We start from the raw sequence: 18103 nt of genomic DNA, 5'->3' as shown, positions 1-18103 counted from the left end.
GCCTCCAGCTAGGCTTTCAACCTTCCAGGTTTGTCCTGGAGTCACCAGGAATAAAACACTAACCTGGACACTGCTGCGGGCAATTTGGAAGAAAAATAATATGGGTCTTTTTTAAAAAAAAATGTTCTTTTTGATTGCACATCTTTATTTTGGTTAGAACAATATTGGAGATAAGTGAGGGGGGTGGTGGGGGGGAAGGCTGATGTGCCATAAACAGTTGGTGAGCGAGTCGGGGGTTGCGGGAGAAAGAGGGAGACCGAGGCTCATGCGATTGGGGCTTATGTGGAGGGAGAGAGGGAGTGGGATTCGACATGGGGAGTTGTATTTTCTGCAATGCCTGGATGATCAGAGCAGCAGTAACATGGTGAATGGGAGTGGCGCTGAAATAATTTGAATTTTTATAATATGGGAGCAGGGGGCCTCAGAAGCAAAATGGTTGAGAGAACCTGCCATAAGCAGCAGAGAGATAAAAATGACCTGATAACTTATTTTGATGCTGGTGAAGGAAGAAATGCCGAGAAGACTGGGAGAAACTCTTCTTCTTCGAATAGTGCCATGGGATCATTTGCGCCCACCTGAGCTAGCAGAAGGGTCCTCTGTTTAATGTCTCATCCGAAAGAAGTTATCTTTGGCAGTGCCCTCGGTACTGCACTCAATTGTTAGTCTAGATTATGGGGGAAAAATTGCGGTTGGAGGCTTCCTTCGTACAAACTCCTCCAACCCGAAAAAAATCTACATAAGTTCCTGGAGGAACGCAAGAACCCGGTTGGAGGTCTCGATTCACTGCGCAGCGCATGGGGAGATGACTTCGAGGTACATGCTTGAGTACATACATAGGCGGTCCCTCGAGCGAGGGTGACTTACTTCCACAAGAGTTCACAGATGTTTCAGTGAAGGACCCGATGTTCCAGTCCTGAACTCCAATTGAGGGGGTGGAAGATGCCTGTATGGATTTTTTTAATGTGTGTTGACTGTTGCACATCGGCCACCACACGGGCTTGACAGAGCTAGGCCTTTAACCAGTGGCAAGAGTTGAACCTGCTCTGCTGCATGGACCTAGTGTGCACACATATCGCAGTGTGGGCAGGCCCGTGCTGCCCCTGGGCCCTCGGCTCTACTGGGCCCCATACCCTCATTTGCCGCACCTTCGCCCACGATGTTCAAGGCCCGACGCTCCAGCTTTATTTATAACCCCAACCTGCAGTGGTGTTCACACAGGTCGGAGCAGCCCACGATGTTCCAGGGCTCTGCGCTCCTGCTCTATTTATAGCCCCGACCTGCAGTGGTGTTCTCACCATAGTGCTGGAATCAGGTGGGCCTGGACTACCAATCACTATGCAGTATTCTCATTGATAAAAATGGGAACTCCGTTTGTACGAGTTCTCAATACTATTAATGAGAAAAAACCCTAAAACACTGAAATACAGCATAATAAATAAATTAAACACCTTATATTTAAAATTAATTGAAATAAATGTAATTAAATGTTTTAGAAAAAAAAATTTTTTTGAAATTTTTTATATGTTTTAATAGTGTTAAAAATAAACTTGCCTTAATGGACAGGGTTTTTAATATAAAAATGAGTTTAAATTTAATTTTTGTTTTTAAACTTTTTCACTGGTAAAAGTAAGCTATGCGCCTCTTTTTACCAGGCATAAAAGTTTGAAGGACATTCGCTGGGTAAGAGTTGGCCAAATAGCCCAATCTCTCCTGCGCAGATGTCCTTCTCCCGGTGATGTGGAGGATCTGTCTTTAGAAATCGTGACGGATCAGAAAAGCCGATTTTCGGCACATGCGGCGAAAGCAAACCGGCTTTCGCATGGCCTCACCAGGTCTGTGCGCACTTTTTGGCCCAATGTATTCAAATCTCTGGAGTGGAGCTTGAATCCATGATTTGCTGACTGAGGTGAGGATGTGACTTACTGAGCAGAGGCTGACACATGAGCTATAGCTTCAGCATCACCCGTGGTACTGGGGCCTTTAGCTGTGATCGTGTTGCTTGAGGATATCGGTAGTTGGTTAAATCGGCTTTCCACTTGTCTTTGTAAAGGGAAAAAGGAAGAGGAGGAAAGCATTTCTATTTCAGAAGTTTTTCATACCTCAGCAATGGGCTCTGGCAGGATATTGGTTCAATATGCTTCATTTAAGTAATTACTTCTCATTCCAACTCGCAGTATGTGCTGAGATATCACAAATAACGTTGTTAATACTTCTGGTTCATTACACTTTGCATTTGTGTTCCTGCACTCTCGACTGCAGGAAAACACTGAGTGTTTCCAAGAGTCTTGGTTGCTTCATGTGTTTACCAGACTTCAGAAAAGTTTGTTTGTGCAGCCATCCAGTGACTTATGGTCATCCAAGTACAGATGAAACACAGTCTGTCCTTTGTTGTAAGAAAGCATCAGCCTCTTCAAGAGAGATCCAAATAAAGTTTGATACCTGCAAAACAACACATTATTTATAGCCCGCATCAAAGTCTAAGGATAAGGGGTCAGCCATTTAGGACCGAGATGAGGAGAAACTTCTTCACCGAGAGTGGTGAACCTGTGGAATTCTCTACCACAGAAAGTTGTTGAGGCCAATTCACTAAATATATTCAAAAAGGAGTTAGATGTCGTCCTTACTACTCGGGGGATCAAGGGGTATGGTGAGAAAGCAGGAATGGGATACTGAAGTTGCATGTTCAGCCATGAACTAATTGAATGGCGGTGCAGGCTCGAAAGGCTGAATGGCCTACTCCTGCACCTATTTTCTATGTCTCTTGCCAGGTGCTCGGGGTAGAATTTTGGGCAGAAGAATTTTGATAAAGGGAGGAATTGGGTGTGAGCTGCTGTAGGCATTAGTGAAATAACTCAGCTTGTATAACAGTCAATCACAAGTGTTTAGACACAGCAGTTGCCCAGGGTATTATCTTCGCTTTCTCCTTCCCGCCCCCCACCCCCCTGCCCCCATTTCCTCTGTTGGGCTAGGACTAATGGTTGTACTGTTATGATTACAGAAAGCTGGAGCTGTCTTTCTCGGAATTGATTATTCTTGGAACCTGGTCAAAGCAACCTCAGAAAGCTTTAAAAAGAAGAGCACAAGCTTCTCTGATAGCTCACTTGGCAAATTTGTTGCCCAGCATGGCATTGAATCATGCAGAACAGATGTCAATGCAGTATTAGCTGACATCAGTAGGAACATCATATTTGGCCTCTTCCCACCTGTGGTTAAGCAGGAGAAAATCACTCTTGGTTCCTGGTCCTAATAACGATGCTGTGATCCCCACTGGAAAGTTTGTGTCTAGATTTGCTGTGATGCTCTTCACAGTAGAATAGTTTGCAGTTTCTTGCTGACAAGTTACTAGAAGATGGCTGATGGCCTGAAAACATAGAAATTTACAGCGCAGGAGGAGGCCATTTCGGCCCATCGTCCAAGCTGGCCAACAAAGAGCCGCATGGTCCTCTGTCAGTAGCCCTGAAGGTTACATAAAACCTGCGAACAATGGCGGAAAGGCAAAGAGCACCCAGCCCAACCAGTCCGCCTCACACAACTGCATGGGTTAATGCCTTCCAGAATGGGTGGAAATAATAATGACTTAAAAAATGATAGTGAGCCTTGCTGGGTATTTCCTTAAAAGGTCATAGCAGTGGACAATGCCAGCTCTGGTTGCTAGACAGGAATCAGTTCCTGGGGTGAATTTAAAGGGTAACAGTACTTTCACTAAAGCAGTCAACAGGATCACCAAACAGAAAAAGCCTACTTCCACCTCTTAAACCCAGGACTTCCAATCACAGCACCCCCCAAGGATATTCTGAGATTGGGTGCATCTGACTCTTTTATTGGTACCAGATGGCATTAGATGAATAGGGAAGAGAGACTATGGGCTCAATTTTCCCCGGTCATTTGCACTGTTTTTTTGGCACGCGCCGTTGTGTTTAATTTTTCCCAAGTTTCCCCTACATTCTGCGATGGCGTAACTGACTTAGTTACGATTTTTCTATGCCAGTTTTTTTTTTAACGTCATGGGGGTGTTCCTCGTGTCTGCGCCGATTTTTGTAATTTTTCGCAGTTTGGCCAACACTTTTCCTCCTAGGTTGGTGTATTTAACCATCCCGGAAAATCTTCTGGGCAAGAAAACCAGCGCACATTGACAAATCGGCACTGAAAAAAGCCATTGTTTTTAAATTGAAGATTTTGGAGGGAGTCAAAAACACTGTCAAAATCAATAATAAAGTTCAATTTTTTTTTAAGCTGTCGACGTAGTAAATGTAAGTTTGTTGGATTTCAGAACTTTTCTCTTTGTTTACTCACACACGCCACCACCGAACGTCTTGAAGCAGGGCTGGAGGGTCGTAGCTTTGGCCGGCAGAATTGGCCCCGCACCCGGACACGGGCTCGGCTAGAAAACGAGCAGCAGGGTGGGAGTGAAGGGCAAAGAGAGAGAGCGAGGTGCCGATTGGAAGCCTTGTGAAGACTGCAATGTGTGGAGGGGGAAGATAAGAGAGAAGGGGAGAAGTCACAAGACTGCAATTAGTTAAGGGGCGGGGGAGGGAAAGAGAAGTCACAAGACTGCAGTTAGATGGGGGCGGGGGAAGAGAGAGTGGGTGTGGTCTATCCATACAGATCTTGGGAAGAAAGAGAACTGCAAACCTGTCCTATCTGCTTTCCTGCCGTTTTGAGCTTCTTTCAAAGGTTAAATTTAAGTATGGGAGCAATATTGACGATGCCATTCCTTGTGAGAGTCTTCTGCATCATGGTGCTACGTAGGAGACAATTGATTCAACATCATCGCATGAGGAACATCACAGCCCGTAGAGTGCTGGGCAGGGGGCCTTACCCACCTTGAGTATATCAAGACAGTCGTTCGTACCTTCACCTGAGAGATGCAGACTGTGTCAGAAGGCTGCGTTTCCGCAAAGAAGTTGTAAGTAAGATCTGAGAGTTGGCCAAAGCAGACCTGCAACCGAGAAGCATCAGGAGGACTGCTTTCCGTTGAAGTGACAGTTACAGCTGCACTTTCATTCTATGCCTCTGGTTCATTTCAAGCTACAACTGGAGATGTGTGTGCCATCTCTCAACATGCAACACATGTCTGCCTTTGCCAGGTGATGGCTGCACTGTATGCGTGGAGGAATGACTTCATCAAGTTCCCCATGACCGCCCAAACAATCCGGGGCTGTGGGCTTCTCCAGGATTGCTGGCTTCCCAAAGGTACAGGGTTGCATTGATTGTACCCATATCGCCTTTTGGAGGATTCCGAGATGTACTGGAACAGGCTTCCACTCCATTAATGTGCAGCTCGTGTGTGACGACATGCATCGCATCATGTCAGTCGATGCAAGATACCCTGGGAGCACCCATGATGCGTTCATCCTACGCAACAGTGTTTTATCTACCATGTTTTAGCAGCAGCAGCCAGAAGGGCAAAGACAAAGGGTATGGCCTCGCCACCTGGCTCATGATTCCCCTACATGTCACCCAGACGGAAGCTGACCGTGAATACATGTCGCACATTGCGACGTGCAACATCATAGAGAGGACCATTGGCATCTTGAAACAGCATTTCCGATGCCTGGACCATTCCGGAGGCTACTTGTTGTACTCCCCTGAGATTGTTGGTCAGTTCACTGTTGTGTGTTGCATGCTGCATAATTTAGCCATCATGAGGCAGCAGCACCTGATCGTGGAAGAACCACCTACGGTGAGAGTGGCTGATGATAATGATGTGGAAGATGCAGATGATGAGCAAGAGGACGACGATGAGGATGAGGAAGCCATGCAGCTACTTGAACCCGGAGCACAAGTGCGGAGGAGGGCGGGCCGCCATGCTTTAACGATTGCTCGAGCCTTGCGCCAGCAGCTCATCAGTGAACGCTTTACTGATGCCTGAGGGCTCAGCGACAACTATTCCACATGGGCCATGTTTACTGTTTGGAGTTGTTTTGTGTTGTGTTAATGGAACATGATTCAGTTTTAATGTAAAATATTTTATTCAAAAGTTTAACATAGTTCTTTTGTACTTAACTTAAATAAAAATATTCTTGTATCAAACTTTAAAGTTTTTTCAATTAAGATCACTTACAAAATTTCAGATCACATACAAACTTTTAAACTTGTCAATTTACATCACCTACAAAAAACTTTTAATTTGAGAACAATCAACAGTAACCACAATAATAACAAACAGCAGCAAAGAAAGGCTGCACCCAGCCATCTCTCCTCCACCTTATTTTAAGACTGCCCACTGTGCTTTATCTTGGACACTCCATTCTTGCTCACAGGTGGTGGCGCAGTGTTTCTGGGCTTGGTACCAAGCTTATTCTTTTTAAGATCTCTGGTACTGTGTACCTGTTGAGGAGGGAGAGGAGAGAGATGGGGTGGGGGGCGGGCGTCAGGTTCTTCAGCAGCTGGTGTTGGGATTGGAGTGGGAATGATAGTTGATTGTCAGTGGTCGCGGGGTCTGGGCTTCTTCCCTTATTGCAGCAGCTAACTCCAACATGCCGTCCCTCATGCGCCCTGACAGTGTCTCAACGACCTGCAACATTCCCTCCCTCATGGTCAGTGACATGGTTTACACTACCTCTGACATTCTCTCCCTCATGGCCATTATTCCCTCACTGATGGTCCCGGATATCGTTCCCATTTCTCGTGTCATTGCTGTTACTTCTCCCGACAACCCCACTACCTCATCACTCACCCTACTGATGGCGTCCAGGAGTGATTGGATAAGGTCAATGCTCTCTGCATTCATCTGAACCACATCTGTTAGATCCTGCACCTCAGGAGAGCGCGTTCGAGCTCTCCTCCCCACGGGTGTGCCTCACTGCACCCCACCACTGGAACCCACAATCTCGGAAGGTGTGAAACCATGGAATGCCCCATCAGCACTCAAATCACTAGTCACAGATGGGCTGTCTGCTTAATGAGCGACATCTCCTCCAAAGTCAGTACAACAGTGGGAGCTTCATCTAGCTCCATCCCCTCCCCCTTACCCCCATGTTGGTCTGGAGGGTTGGATTGGAAGATTTTCTCCTTTTCAGGCTCCTCCGCGTCTGAACCATCTGCATCATCAGGGTTGGCCTCGAGTTTTGCAAAATATAACAGAACAGTCAAATGGTTAGCAGCAGAGGAGAGGGCAGGATGGATGACATGAGTAGGCTCACACATTGCAGGCCAGGCTGTTTTGAAGGATGACGAATTTACAAGACTTACGCTCTCCCTTGAGCGTGGGCCCAACTTGTACAGTACTGATTGTTTTTCTCCAGGTAGACACATCAAAGCAGCGACCCTCTCTTCCAAGGGTGTCAGTGGGTGCAGATTTGCCGGGTCTCCTCCTGTTCGAGTTCTTTCCCTTTCATTATGTGCCACTTTTTTCTGCAAAGATGAAAACCTGACTTTTTAAAGAGGGTGTATTTCTGTTGGGTGGGACATACAGATGGTCACATTTACAATTGGAATTCCGTTGAATAAATGAAAATATTACTTATACTAACTACTTGACCAAGGTCCTGCCACTTCTTTTTACACTGGCTTCCAGATCTCGTGGTGGTCACCACTGCGCAGTAATCTTCTGCAACTTTGTTCCAGCGTTTCTTCATTTCTTTGGGTGGAACTTTTATGTGACCTCTGCTGGTGTCCAGCTGCTGCCATCTGTTCTCAATCACAGTAACTAGTGCCTCCACTTCTTCCTGTATGAAATTCTTGGTCCTTGCACAGCGTTGCATCTTGTATTGCTGCAGTTGCGATTTTTCCAATGCTCTCACATCACTCAATGTTCTGACACACACAACTGGCTCTTTAAAAATGGTCAATTGCCAATTCAGAGCTGTACCTTGTATGCACATCCATTGCAATGACATCAGAAACTTAAATTCTCCCCCCCGGGCACATGCACAGAAGGTGCAGCATCGTTTTTCGGTGCAGACAGCAGGCTCCACCCCCCGAGGCGATTGGACAGGTTACGCGGTGCCAAATTAGAATTGTACATCGGGGAAACTTTGGCAAATTATTTCTGGCCTAGAAAAACGGGCGTAACTCTGGCAATATGCCAGAAAACGGGCTTGGGGAAAATTGAGGAATAAAGGGGAGATGAAGGACTTGCATTTTGTGGAGTTTGCTCCAAGGTATAGGGAAATGATTTTCTGATGATTTTTCTTAATTTGAGATGTATGTGTGCAGTGAGGCTTCGAAAGTATTACTTGAATTTATTTTAGAACAAAGTTTGACTAGTATTTATGTCATGTTATCGTCCTCCAAAAGCACCAGAATTTCCAGTAGTTCCTGGAACACAGGATTTTAAATGGCAGATAATGTAAAATGTTCACATTCTTGCAGATAGTGGCACCAGGATACTGGCTAACTGCTGTGTATCTAAAGAACACAGTGAATCAGGGAAGTCAATAGCATCCAATTGAACATCAATGGGATGCATCAGCAATTCAAAGTGTTTTTGTTTGACCTGATGTTTGGCATTCAATGTTTTTAACCAAATGCTTCAGCACTCGTTTTCCTTGGTTATATACCTATTCAGATCTGCATGATTGGCCATCAAGCATAATTTGAAGCGGTGTGGAATGTATTGGATTTGTGAACACTTGCGTGATTATGGCCCCACAGAGCAGAGAAGCTGAGTAAAAATTTAAGTATCTAAACTCAAATAGGGGCGAGTAAGTGTTTATTCATGGCTAAGAAGACTTTATTAGAGTAGAATGCAAGCTAACTAAACAGAAGAGATTGGGGGAGCCAAGAGCCACGATATGTTTCATGTGGAGAATTGAAGCAACCATAATCGAGACATGTGTGCTTAAGTTACTTTAGCAATATTTAACTAAATGTGCACATTTGATATGAAAATATGAAATAAGCACTGTATAATGCATCCTTATTGTCTGATTAGTTTTAAAATGTTATTTTTTAACAGGCAGAATCGGGCTATGGGTCAGAATCAAGTCTCCGGCGTCATGGCTCCATGCTATCTCTTACATCTGCAGCAAGTGGTTATTCTGCCACATCCACCTCATCATTTAAGGTAAGGAACATTGTTCTGTTTTGCTCACTGTAGACCCCTATCCCCCCTCACCGCAAGTAGATTTTACTTTTGATTTGCAATTTATTGCTATGGGATAAAAGTAAAATAAGAGTTTAAGAATTCTGCTTTTGGGAGAAGTTAATTTTTGGAGGCCATTCAATTTTGATGGCTTGGCTAAAACCAGAAAAGTGTTGTTTGAACTGAAGGGACATTCCAGTGGTGGAGGGGGGTGGGGTGGGGGGTGGGGGAAGAGAAGACAATACCACAATTTTAAGTTCAGGGGAGGACCACCTTGATTAGTATACTCAATTCTCTGACTTGCTACTTGGCAGAATGTCAGTTCTGTTGCTTTATATATATTTTTTAAATGGAGGTGGGCGAATGAGTGTTAGGTTATAACGCAATAAATTCTACTTCAGTCATTATGAATATGACTTGAAAAAAATATATCGTCTGCAAAATGACCTCACCTCATATATTTTTCATGGTCAGGATCAGTGTCTGACATTTCCAGATATCATTACTCCAGGGGCACAACAGGTTGCAGATAGTCCTAACATTGTTCACCTAACTATAGGATTATCACTAGGCCTTTTAAGCATATTGAGTATAAGGCTGCACATAACATTGTGTGTCACTTGATACACTTAACAGTTTGTGTTTAGCAGTGAAATTCATTACTCATTTGTAGTGTTCAGTTATTTTTTTTTAAAAGCATGCTGGTCCTAGTATAATCTGGTAGATGCGACTTTTTTTTTGAAGGATGTAGGTTGGACTGGAAGTGTCAGATGGCATAACTCGTATGTTCCTGCAAATATTGTGGCGTTGTTAGAATAGTAGATAAATTCATTTTAAATATGGAATAAGTTTTAATTAATTATTTTGTCCTCAAAGTCCCTCACTTGCCATGGACAAATCACTCTACAATCGTTGAGCAGTTTCCGATGACATCTGCTTCGGGCTGAGCCTTTGGGTTTTATTAAAGCATGGACTTAAAATGGCTTCAGAACTATTTTGCAGATACTCTAGGTCCCGAATGTGGACCTATCCATTCTGGTTTTTTTGTGTACTTTTGCATAACTGCTATCAGCAAGAAAATGCATACTCTGTTGAAAATTCCCAGAGGCAATAGAGACTAGAAACTTGTAAACTGCTGGCTATAGATGAAAAACTATACAGTCCTTCATTTGTTATCACAGACTTCCATTGGGCCAGTCCAAGATCTCAACCAACAGGTAGGAAAGCTTAAAATTTGCACATATACAAAATGCACCATTGGGTGCCTACAATTGATCTCCAATGCTTTCAGCAGGGGGTGGTGAAAACTTAGCTGTACTTCATACAAAATATGTTTTGGTGATTAATTGCAGAAATATAAAGGAATTTAACCATTTATGATTTGGGGCCACTTCACAAATGTGTATCAATTAATTTAACAATATTGCTACCATTTTGAAGGTCAAAGGCAATACCTTCTGAAAGTTGTGGCTAAAGGTAAGGATTGGGGAGAATATAGTTATATGGGCCTCAATTTTGGCCCAGCCCGTTTTTCGGCGCATTTATCGGAGTTGCACCTCTTTTCTCCATTCCGAGGAGCGCCGAAAAATTTTGTTGCCACTTTGGCCGCTGTCCGGCCTCTTCCCTGTAGTCGAGTCGGGGGTGGAGCCAGCGTACTGTGCCGGGACGTCTGCACATGCGCAGTGGAGTCCGCTGGTGATGTCCACGCATGCGCAGTAGCTCCGCGTCCCCAGCCTCTCCGTTCGCTTGCTGCAGCCTCTCCGTTGATTTGCTTGCTGCAGCTGCTCTGTGGGCTCCGATACCGGCCAGTTGAATTGCTCCCTTCCCTAACCCAGGCCAAGTGGCCTCCTGGTGCGTTGTCGTCCAGCCCCTAGCCCAGGCCAAGTGGCCTCGCGCACTGGCTGGCCTGCTCTGTTCCCGGGCCGAGTTTGAAGATGAAGGTAGGACTTATTTCAATTTTTTATTTCTTAGTGAGTTCTTAGAATTTTTTGTTTGCAAGGTTTGGTGGTTTGTAAGGCTTGGTGCTTTAGGTGCAGGTCCTCTCCACTTCTCTTCCCGCCCCTATCCCTTGTACCTACCTGTGCCGATTTCTTTATCTCTCCGCAAGGGTTTTCTGAAGTGGCCCCACACCCTGGCCTAAGTATAAATGGAGTAACTATTAGCTGTCAAAAGTTGCTTAAATGGGCAGAACTGGCGTAGGTGGCTGGTAATGTCCCCTTTTGAGAAAAAAAACGAACCTAAAAAAATCGTAACTAACTCAGTTACGCTACAAATTGATTGAGAAAAATGGGAATTTTTAAGTTACGCCAGAAAAACCAAGTTACTCTTGGGGGGGGGGGGGGGGGGAACAAAAAATGGAGCAACTCCTGGCCAAAATTGAGCCTATTGTTTTGGGTGCATAGCTAAAAATCTTGTCTGAAAAGGATATTGCCATCCATTGTATATGGTATTTCCCAAATATTTCAGGTTAGAACAACTTTGCATAGCTGTAATGTATCTGAATGAAGCCTGTCTTTTTGCTAAGCAGCACTAGCAGTTTTGATTGATGCACCCCAAGTACTGACTGCTTAATCGATGGGGAGCATTACTTCTGTCTATAGAAAGTGCCATTTTTTAATTCTGGACTGCATGGTGTGGAACAACAGAACAGAAAATGCGTTCAGGATGTTTAGAATCTGCAGAGTTTAGTGAGAAGATAGATTCTGGTAAGTAGCACAATTGAGGCAGATTGATAACCTGGAGAAATGAACACTGAATTGAGAGAAAGGACATTATTGGAAACAGAAGAACTTAGCTTGAACAAATTAATGCAAGGAAGAAAATTAGGGTCTCTAGAAATTAAAGGGGACATGAAAGGATGAGGGCTTTCCACTAGTGATGCTCTCCTCTGCCAGCAGTCAAGATATTAATCCGGGGTATATCCAGACAGAAGACGGGGGCAAAGAAGTGAAGTGTGCGCATCAGCAACCATATACATAAAGGCCCTCCATGCAGAATGGAATGACATCAAAGGATTTTTCAAGAGAAGTTTCAAGTGAGGCTGAGGTTCCTGATGGAGCTCCATCCAAATGGGGGTGAGATCAGTCAGAACAGCTTCCACGCTTGAGCCTCCTCAATGCACCTAATCGAGTTGGGGCAGAGTGTGCATTTCATTCCCTGGATGGCTTTGGTCACAAGCCGGACATGGCACCAGGACATCTGCGCAGCAAATACCCTGGCAACATCTACCCCGCTCCACTACCATCAATTGAGTCTTCGACTCTAGTTACTTTAGCAGTAAGTGCTCTTCTCTCCAGCAGTCGCATGTTTTTCAAGTTAGACAACTCAGCCGGGGTAGCGGAGGAGCGGTTCTGCTAAATAGCCATCATCTTAGCCGAAAGAGAGCCCATATCTTAGTATAGCAGAGAATTTTCGCCAAAATAAAAAAATGCATTACAGTTTAATAAAAAAGAGCTGCCTATCACAAATCAGGTTGTGAATCTGATGGAAGAAAAACATCACCAGCGCCCTTTCGGAATCTTCTGGAGCTATCTCTGGAGGGTCTAGAGGCGGAGAGCCACAACCTGGGTCTCAACACAGATCAGATCCTGACCACTCTCTGCAAGCAGAAGACTTAGAACTCCAGCAGAGATCCAGGGCCTAATCTTTGCCCCCAGAGAAATCAATGAGTTTTCTCTTAAATCTTGGCAACAAATCCAGGGGGAGGGAACAAAGTGACCAACCAAAGCATAGCAGCTGCCAGTTGCTTTAAGACCAATGCTCTAGCGCCCTGTGTGAAAGCAGTCAGACCAGTTCTGTCGACACCACCGCCGCCTTGGGCAACTAGGGACGAGTAATAAAATGTGGCTTGTTGGCATCGCCCGCTTGGTGAAAAAATAAAAATAAAAATAAAGTAGTTGCTAGGATAGTAACATTGGCTACTGTGCAATTTTATCTGGTTAACACGTTCAGGTTTCCAACTTGAACTTTGAAAGAGATGTAGCACTTGGAGGGGAAGATAATTGGTGAATGGGTGGACAACTTGCGAAGACCCATGCAAAGTATTGGAGAGTAGGGTTTTCATCACTCAAAGAAACTACTTAACACAGCGTGTTTTAATAGTAATTGTGTAACCGGTCAATAATACGATAGCATCCATTCATGTTAACTTGCCACTTACACTTTCAGGGTTATCTTGTATACCTAATTTTCCCTGCCCTCTCCAGGGGTCAGGAAGAGACACAGCTCGACCTTCCCACGGTTCAGCGATTGGAATTGTTGCATGCTAAACATAGAGACATGAAAAAAAAACTGTCTGGCCCATTGAAGCTTATCTCTAATACCTTGACACCCCAGTATAGCATTCAACAGCGTTTGAACACTGCTAACCTGCTCGGTAGATCATTCCAAACATTCATCACGAAATGAAGTTCTTCATAATATCTGTTTCTAAATCCACATCCCTCTCCAAAAACATTAACAAGAGTTATTTTCCCAGGATGGTGATTGCAAGCCCAGTATGACAAGTTCACTCCAGAGAAAGTGAAATCCTGTTCCTTGGGGCTGAAATTGCATATTGCCCCGTTTGGGGCCGGTAACCTTTGTGAGGCTGGACATTCTGCGCCCGGCTCAGAAGTCCCACCCCAGGAGTGAAATTGGGCTTACCGCCCCCGAGAGGAAGTGGAGCGCAGTGTCGAGCACTCCACCTCCCGTTTGGGCCGGCTCGGGGGCGCTACCCAGGCGAACGTTGGAGTGCAACATGGCTTCTCCGCATAGCACTGACACGTTCCAAAGGTCCTGCCCTTCCATTAAAGGGGAGGGCACGCTGCAAGTTCTGCAGGTTTTCAGGGACCTACACTTGGCCACTGGGGATGCGGGATGTTGTGGCCACAGCCCGGTGCCGAAACGGAGTGCCAGGCTGCACAATCGCAGCACCAACCCCGCGAAAATCGACAGAGGCCGGACAGGTAAGTCGGAGGGCAAAATGGCACTGCGCACCTCCCCATTAAATTTTGCCCGGTTCGCAACCGTGAGGCTGGCACTGACATTGCCCACGGCCGTCTCACAGGGTGCTGCCTAATTTCCACTGCGGGGCGGAAAGGGGTTGCTGAGGACGGCGATGACATAATTGCCGGAGGCGCAGTGGCCCGGGCAGCTACTAGTGGGGGCGTGACGCTACTGGTTTCTCGCCACACTTGTGTGCCACGTTAGCACTTTCCGGAGGTGCACAGCAGGGGAATTTCGCCCCCTTTGTTTTTAAAGGAGGGTTTACTCTTTGACCTAAGAGGACCCCATGTGCACAGGAGATATACAAGAAACATCCCTTGGAAGCTCTGTGCTGATTTGAGACTTTCTTTTTTGGTGTGGCATCCTCTGTGGCCAATGCAGAGAGGGTTCCCTGGACAGTAATGGCAATCTGGAGCAGTTCACACGCCCTTAATGAGCATTTATTGATTTACAAATAGGGGTAGAAATAAATAAATATATAATTAGTAAATTTAGTCAACATTCTTTGATTTGTAGTTTCATGTCCCCATACAAAACTTCTACCCCAGCCTAACTTTCAATTCTGATTTGGTGGTAGAAATGTTTGGATGTGTTACTGCTCATGTATTCTTGATTCTACCCCTTCGTTATGACTGAGGATTTAGCCAGAATGTAGCAATTTTATATGGTGGAGGGTCACTGGAGGTACAATGAAGTTGTTGGAGGCTAAAGTCCCTCAAATTTCTTTAAAGATGCCGAATAGCATTTGTGGAGATTTATCTACAATCAAAATAAATGCAGAAATAAAGTATGCAATCACACATTCGGAACTTCACTAATAAGGAGCCCACACTATGGGCCCAAGTTTCCACATGATTCGCGCCTAATTTTTAGGAGCAACTGGTGGAGAATGGACTATTTTAGAAATCGCAATTCTCCACTTTTTTTTCTGCAGTTCTAGTCAGGTAGAACAGTTCTAGTTTAGAACAGAATTTTTTCTTCAAAAGGGGGTGTGTCCGGCCACTGACGCCTGATTTGAAAGTTTCCACAGTGAAAATGTACTCCAAACTAAAGTAGAATGGAGCCAGTGAAGATTTTTGTAGAACTGAAAAAACCTGTTCTACACATTAAAAAATCAGGCGCAGGTTACAAATTAGGCGTCCAGAACGAGGTGGGGGGAAGGGGAATTCATTAAATTCGACAAAAAAAGCCTTATTTATACTTCTACAAATATTATACAAATAAATCCAACCTGAATAAACATTTATAAGCCAAGAAAAGATTAAATAAACCATCTTCCTACCTGTGTGAAAGTGCTTCAGCCAGGGAGAATTCTGCAGCCGTTCGTGCAGCTGAGAGAGAGAGAGAGAGAGGGGGGTGTAAGAGAGCGGGGGGGGGGGGGGGGACAGGAGCGCGGGTCGGTGGCGGGGGGGAGCGGGTGTCTGGTCTGGGTCGGGGGGGGGGGGGGTGGTGGGGAGGGAGAGTGGGTGTCGGGTCGGGGAGGGGGAGGAGAGCGAGTGTCGGGTCGGGGGGGGCGGGGGGGGAGCTGGCCGTGGGCGGAGCCTCATTCACGCAGCTCCAGTGAGGCCATTCAGCCAGGGCTAGGGGCTGCGTGCTTCGGGCCCCTCCCACACAGTTCGGCGCCTGGAGCTACTGCACTTGCGTGCCGACTGTAGCGTGCATGTGCAGAGGTCCCGGCACTGTTTTCAGCGCCGGGACCTGGCTCCACCCCCCCCCACAGCTCGTGCTGACTGCGCCGAGGGCCTACAGGTAGGTGGAGAATGCCGAGGATTTTTTTAGGCTCGAAAAACGGGCGCCTAGCTCGGAGGGGCACCCGTTTTTTTTCCTTGTGGAAACTTGAGCCCCATAATTTTCATAATGTAGTTGTCATTAGCTAGTGAACTTTTTTTTCAGGAATCGTGTTTTCTTCATTTTAACTCTTGTTAGGACACTTGTGATGTTTGAAATCAATGATTGGTTTCAAAATTCTAATTGGAAACCCTGGCTCCCAAAACAAACTAATACTGGCTGGTATTACGCTAACTCTCTACTATGTTCGTAAATATCCCAAGTTGAATTACCAGTTCTGTGGCAACTGTTTTGCCACTTATGTGTGACGTAGCTGAGGAAATTGAATAAACTTAGCACTTTTTTTGCAAGAATTATAGAGACTTTTGTGTTTTGGATTTCAGAAAGGTCACAGCCTGCGTGAAAAACTTGCTGAAATGGAAACCTTCCGTGATATCCTATGCAGACAGGTTGATACACTACAGAAATACTTTGATGCTTGCGCTGATGTTGTCTCTAAAGATGAACTCCAACGAGATAAAGGTGCATTGATAGAATTTTCCTAAACATGGAATATTTTTAATTGATGACACAATCTTGAACACGTAAAAGCCAGTCATGTAGTCGGTTTAATTAATTGATTGATTTCAGAACACCTTTTGTCAAGTGTTTTTGAAAAAAAAGGTGTACTGGTGTGTAATTATTGTTACTGCTGAGTTTATATGCCCAGAACAGTGTGTTGATTTTATTTTTTCTTCCTGTTGTTCAGCTCCTGGGTTTTTTTTGGCAGTCTTCCATGAAATGCTAGAACTTTGAATTATTTCACCGAGTATCATTAGTTTGTGTGTTGCAGTTTGCTTACCATAACAATGGGCCTTGTGACAGCAGCAACCTGCCCATCTATAATTGTTTCCACTGGTAAATTCTACTGGCAAAGTGCTAATGTATGCAAATCTTTGAAATATAGACAAAATTAATTATCTCCTGATGGTTAAATATCAAGGGAGAATTGTTCTCAGAGGTGTTCAAGTGTACATTCTTTAAAAGCATTGATAGGTATTCGGGAACTAAACCAGGTGTGATTTCACTTGCTGTCGGGAGCCATAAGCCAGTCATGCAGTCCATCATGGAGTGACCAGATGGATTAGAGATCTTTTCCATTTCTGTGTTCTTGCATCAGATGACCTGGGACTATTCTTCATGCCTTATCTTAAATGTTATTAAAGGGTTGATATCTTATTATCCTTCTGGTTCTCTCTGCAGCGTTTGACACCGTAAACTACACCATGTTCATTCAAAGCTTCTCATTTGTTTCGTAGCTTTGTGGAAACATTGTCTGCAACCCTCCTGTATACTCTGCATTAGCCCAATTCTGCCCTTTTGTGCATCCCTCACTCCCTTCGCCCCACTAATTGGCTGCATCGTTAGCCAATTGACCCTAAGCTCGAGAATTCTCTCCTGAAACCCCTCCCACACTCCTTCCTCCCTCCCTCCCACACTCCTTCCTTCCTCCCTCCCGCTCTCCTTCCTTCCCGCTCTCCTCCTTCCCCTCCCACCGCCGTGGCTCGCTCCACTTCCCTGCCCCCCCCCCACCCCTCTTGATATCATCTTTGGCTTGATGTCAATTTTTGCCGGATTATACTTTTGTGAAGCGACGTGGGATGTTTTTCTACAATAAAGGCAGTATATAACTGCAAGTTGCTTCAGAAAAGTGGTTGATTAAATGAACTTTCTTTAGCATTAAACAGAAGCCAGACATATAATTGAGGGTGCAAATCTATGACCTCATGCTCCTGCTTCGCGCACTCGATCTCAATTGAGGTGGCTAGAAGGAACTCTCCATATAATGTCCATCATAGACTCATTCAGAAGTTATTAAAAAAGAATTTGAAGGATTTGGGACTTTTTTGTTTTGAAACTCATACATATCAAATATTGAAGTAATATATTTGATTTATCAGCTTTTTATCTTGCTTGAAAAAAAATCTTTGTTTTAGACTTTATTTAACTGAGTCTTTATTTTGCTGTCTTCAGATAAGGCCAAACATTATAGTGGGCATACCATGTCTTTAGGGCATAATGCCCTAATTAAGGGATAATTGTTCATCTCATGGGATGCTACCCAAGGCATAACGAGCGTAAAGAATGCAGATTCATAGGAATACGCCTTTTTGTGGCAAAGCCCAAATCGTATTGGGAATGTTATCCACTTTTGTAGGAAAGAGTTAATTTACTAAATTTAAATTTCAGAAGACCTTGTGAGCAATGGCGAACTCTCTCGGCTTTTCCACGTTCCTGGTAGTGCTGCTCTGTCTCTAACTG

At 44.8% G+C, this 18103-nt stretch overlaps 1 protein-coding gene across 7 annotated transcripts in view; it reads left to right on the top strand.

The window, feature by feature from the left end:
• Window positions 1-18103, top strand: part of LOC139268010 (ceramide transfer protein) — a 188789-nt gene that overhangs the window by 108515 nt on the left and 62171 nt on the right. For 4 of the 7 annotated variants that reach the window (XM_070885996.1, XM_070885980.1, XM_070886017.1 and 1 more), the window contains exons 4-6: window positions 8903-9010; window positions 10210-10245; window positions 16186-16324. In XM_070885996.1, the coding sequence (XP_070742097.1) occupies window positions 8903-9010; window positions 10210-10245; window positions 16186-16324 (283 nt within the window). The remainder of the gene's footprint in view (window positions 1-8902; window positions 9011-10209; window positions 10246-16185; window positions 16325-18103) is intronic. The other 3 variants (XM_070886009.1, XM_070886026.1, XM_070886003.1) reach the window with 1 other exon arrangement.

The sequence above is a fragment of the Pristiophorus japonicus genome, chromosome 1 (assembly GCF_044704955.1).
Source record: "Pristiophorus japonicus isolate sPriJap1 chromosome 1, sPriJap1.hap1, whole genome shotgun sequence".
NCBI lineage: Eukaryota > Metazoa > Chordata > Chondrichthyes > Pristiophoridae > Pristiophorus > Pristiophorus japonicus.
Note: the sequence above shows the minus strand (reverse complement) of the source record. Positions and strands in the feature narration are given on the sequence as shown.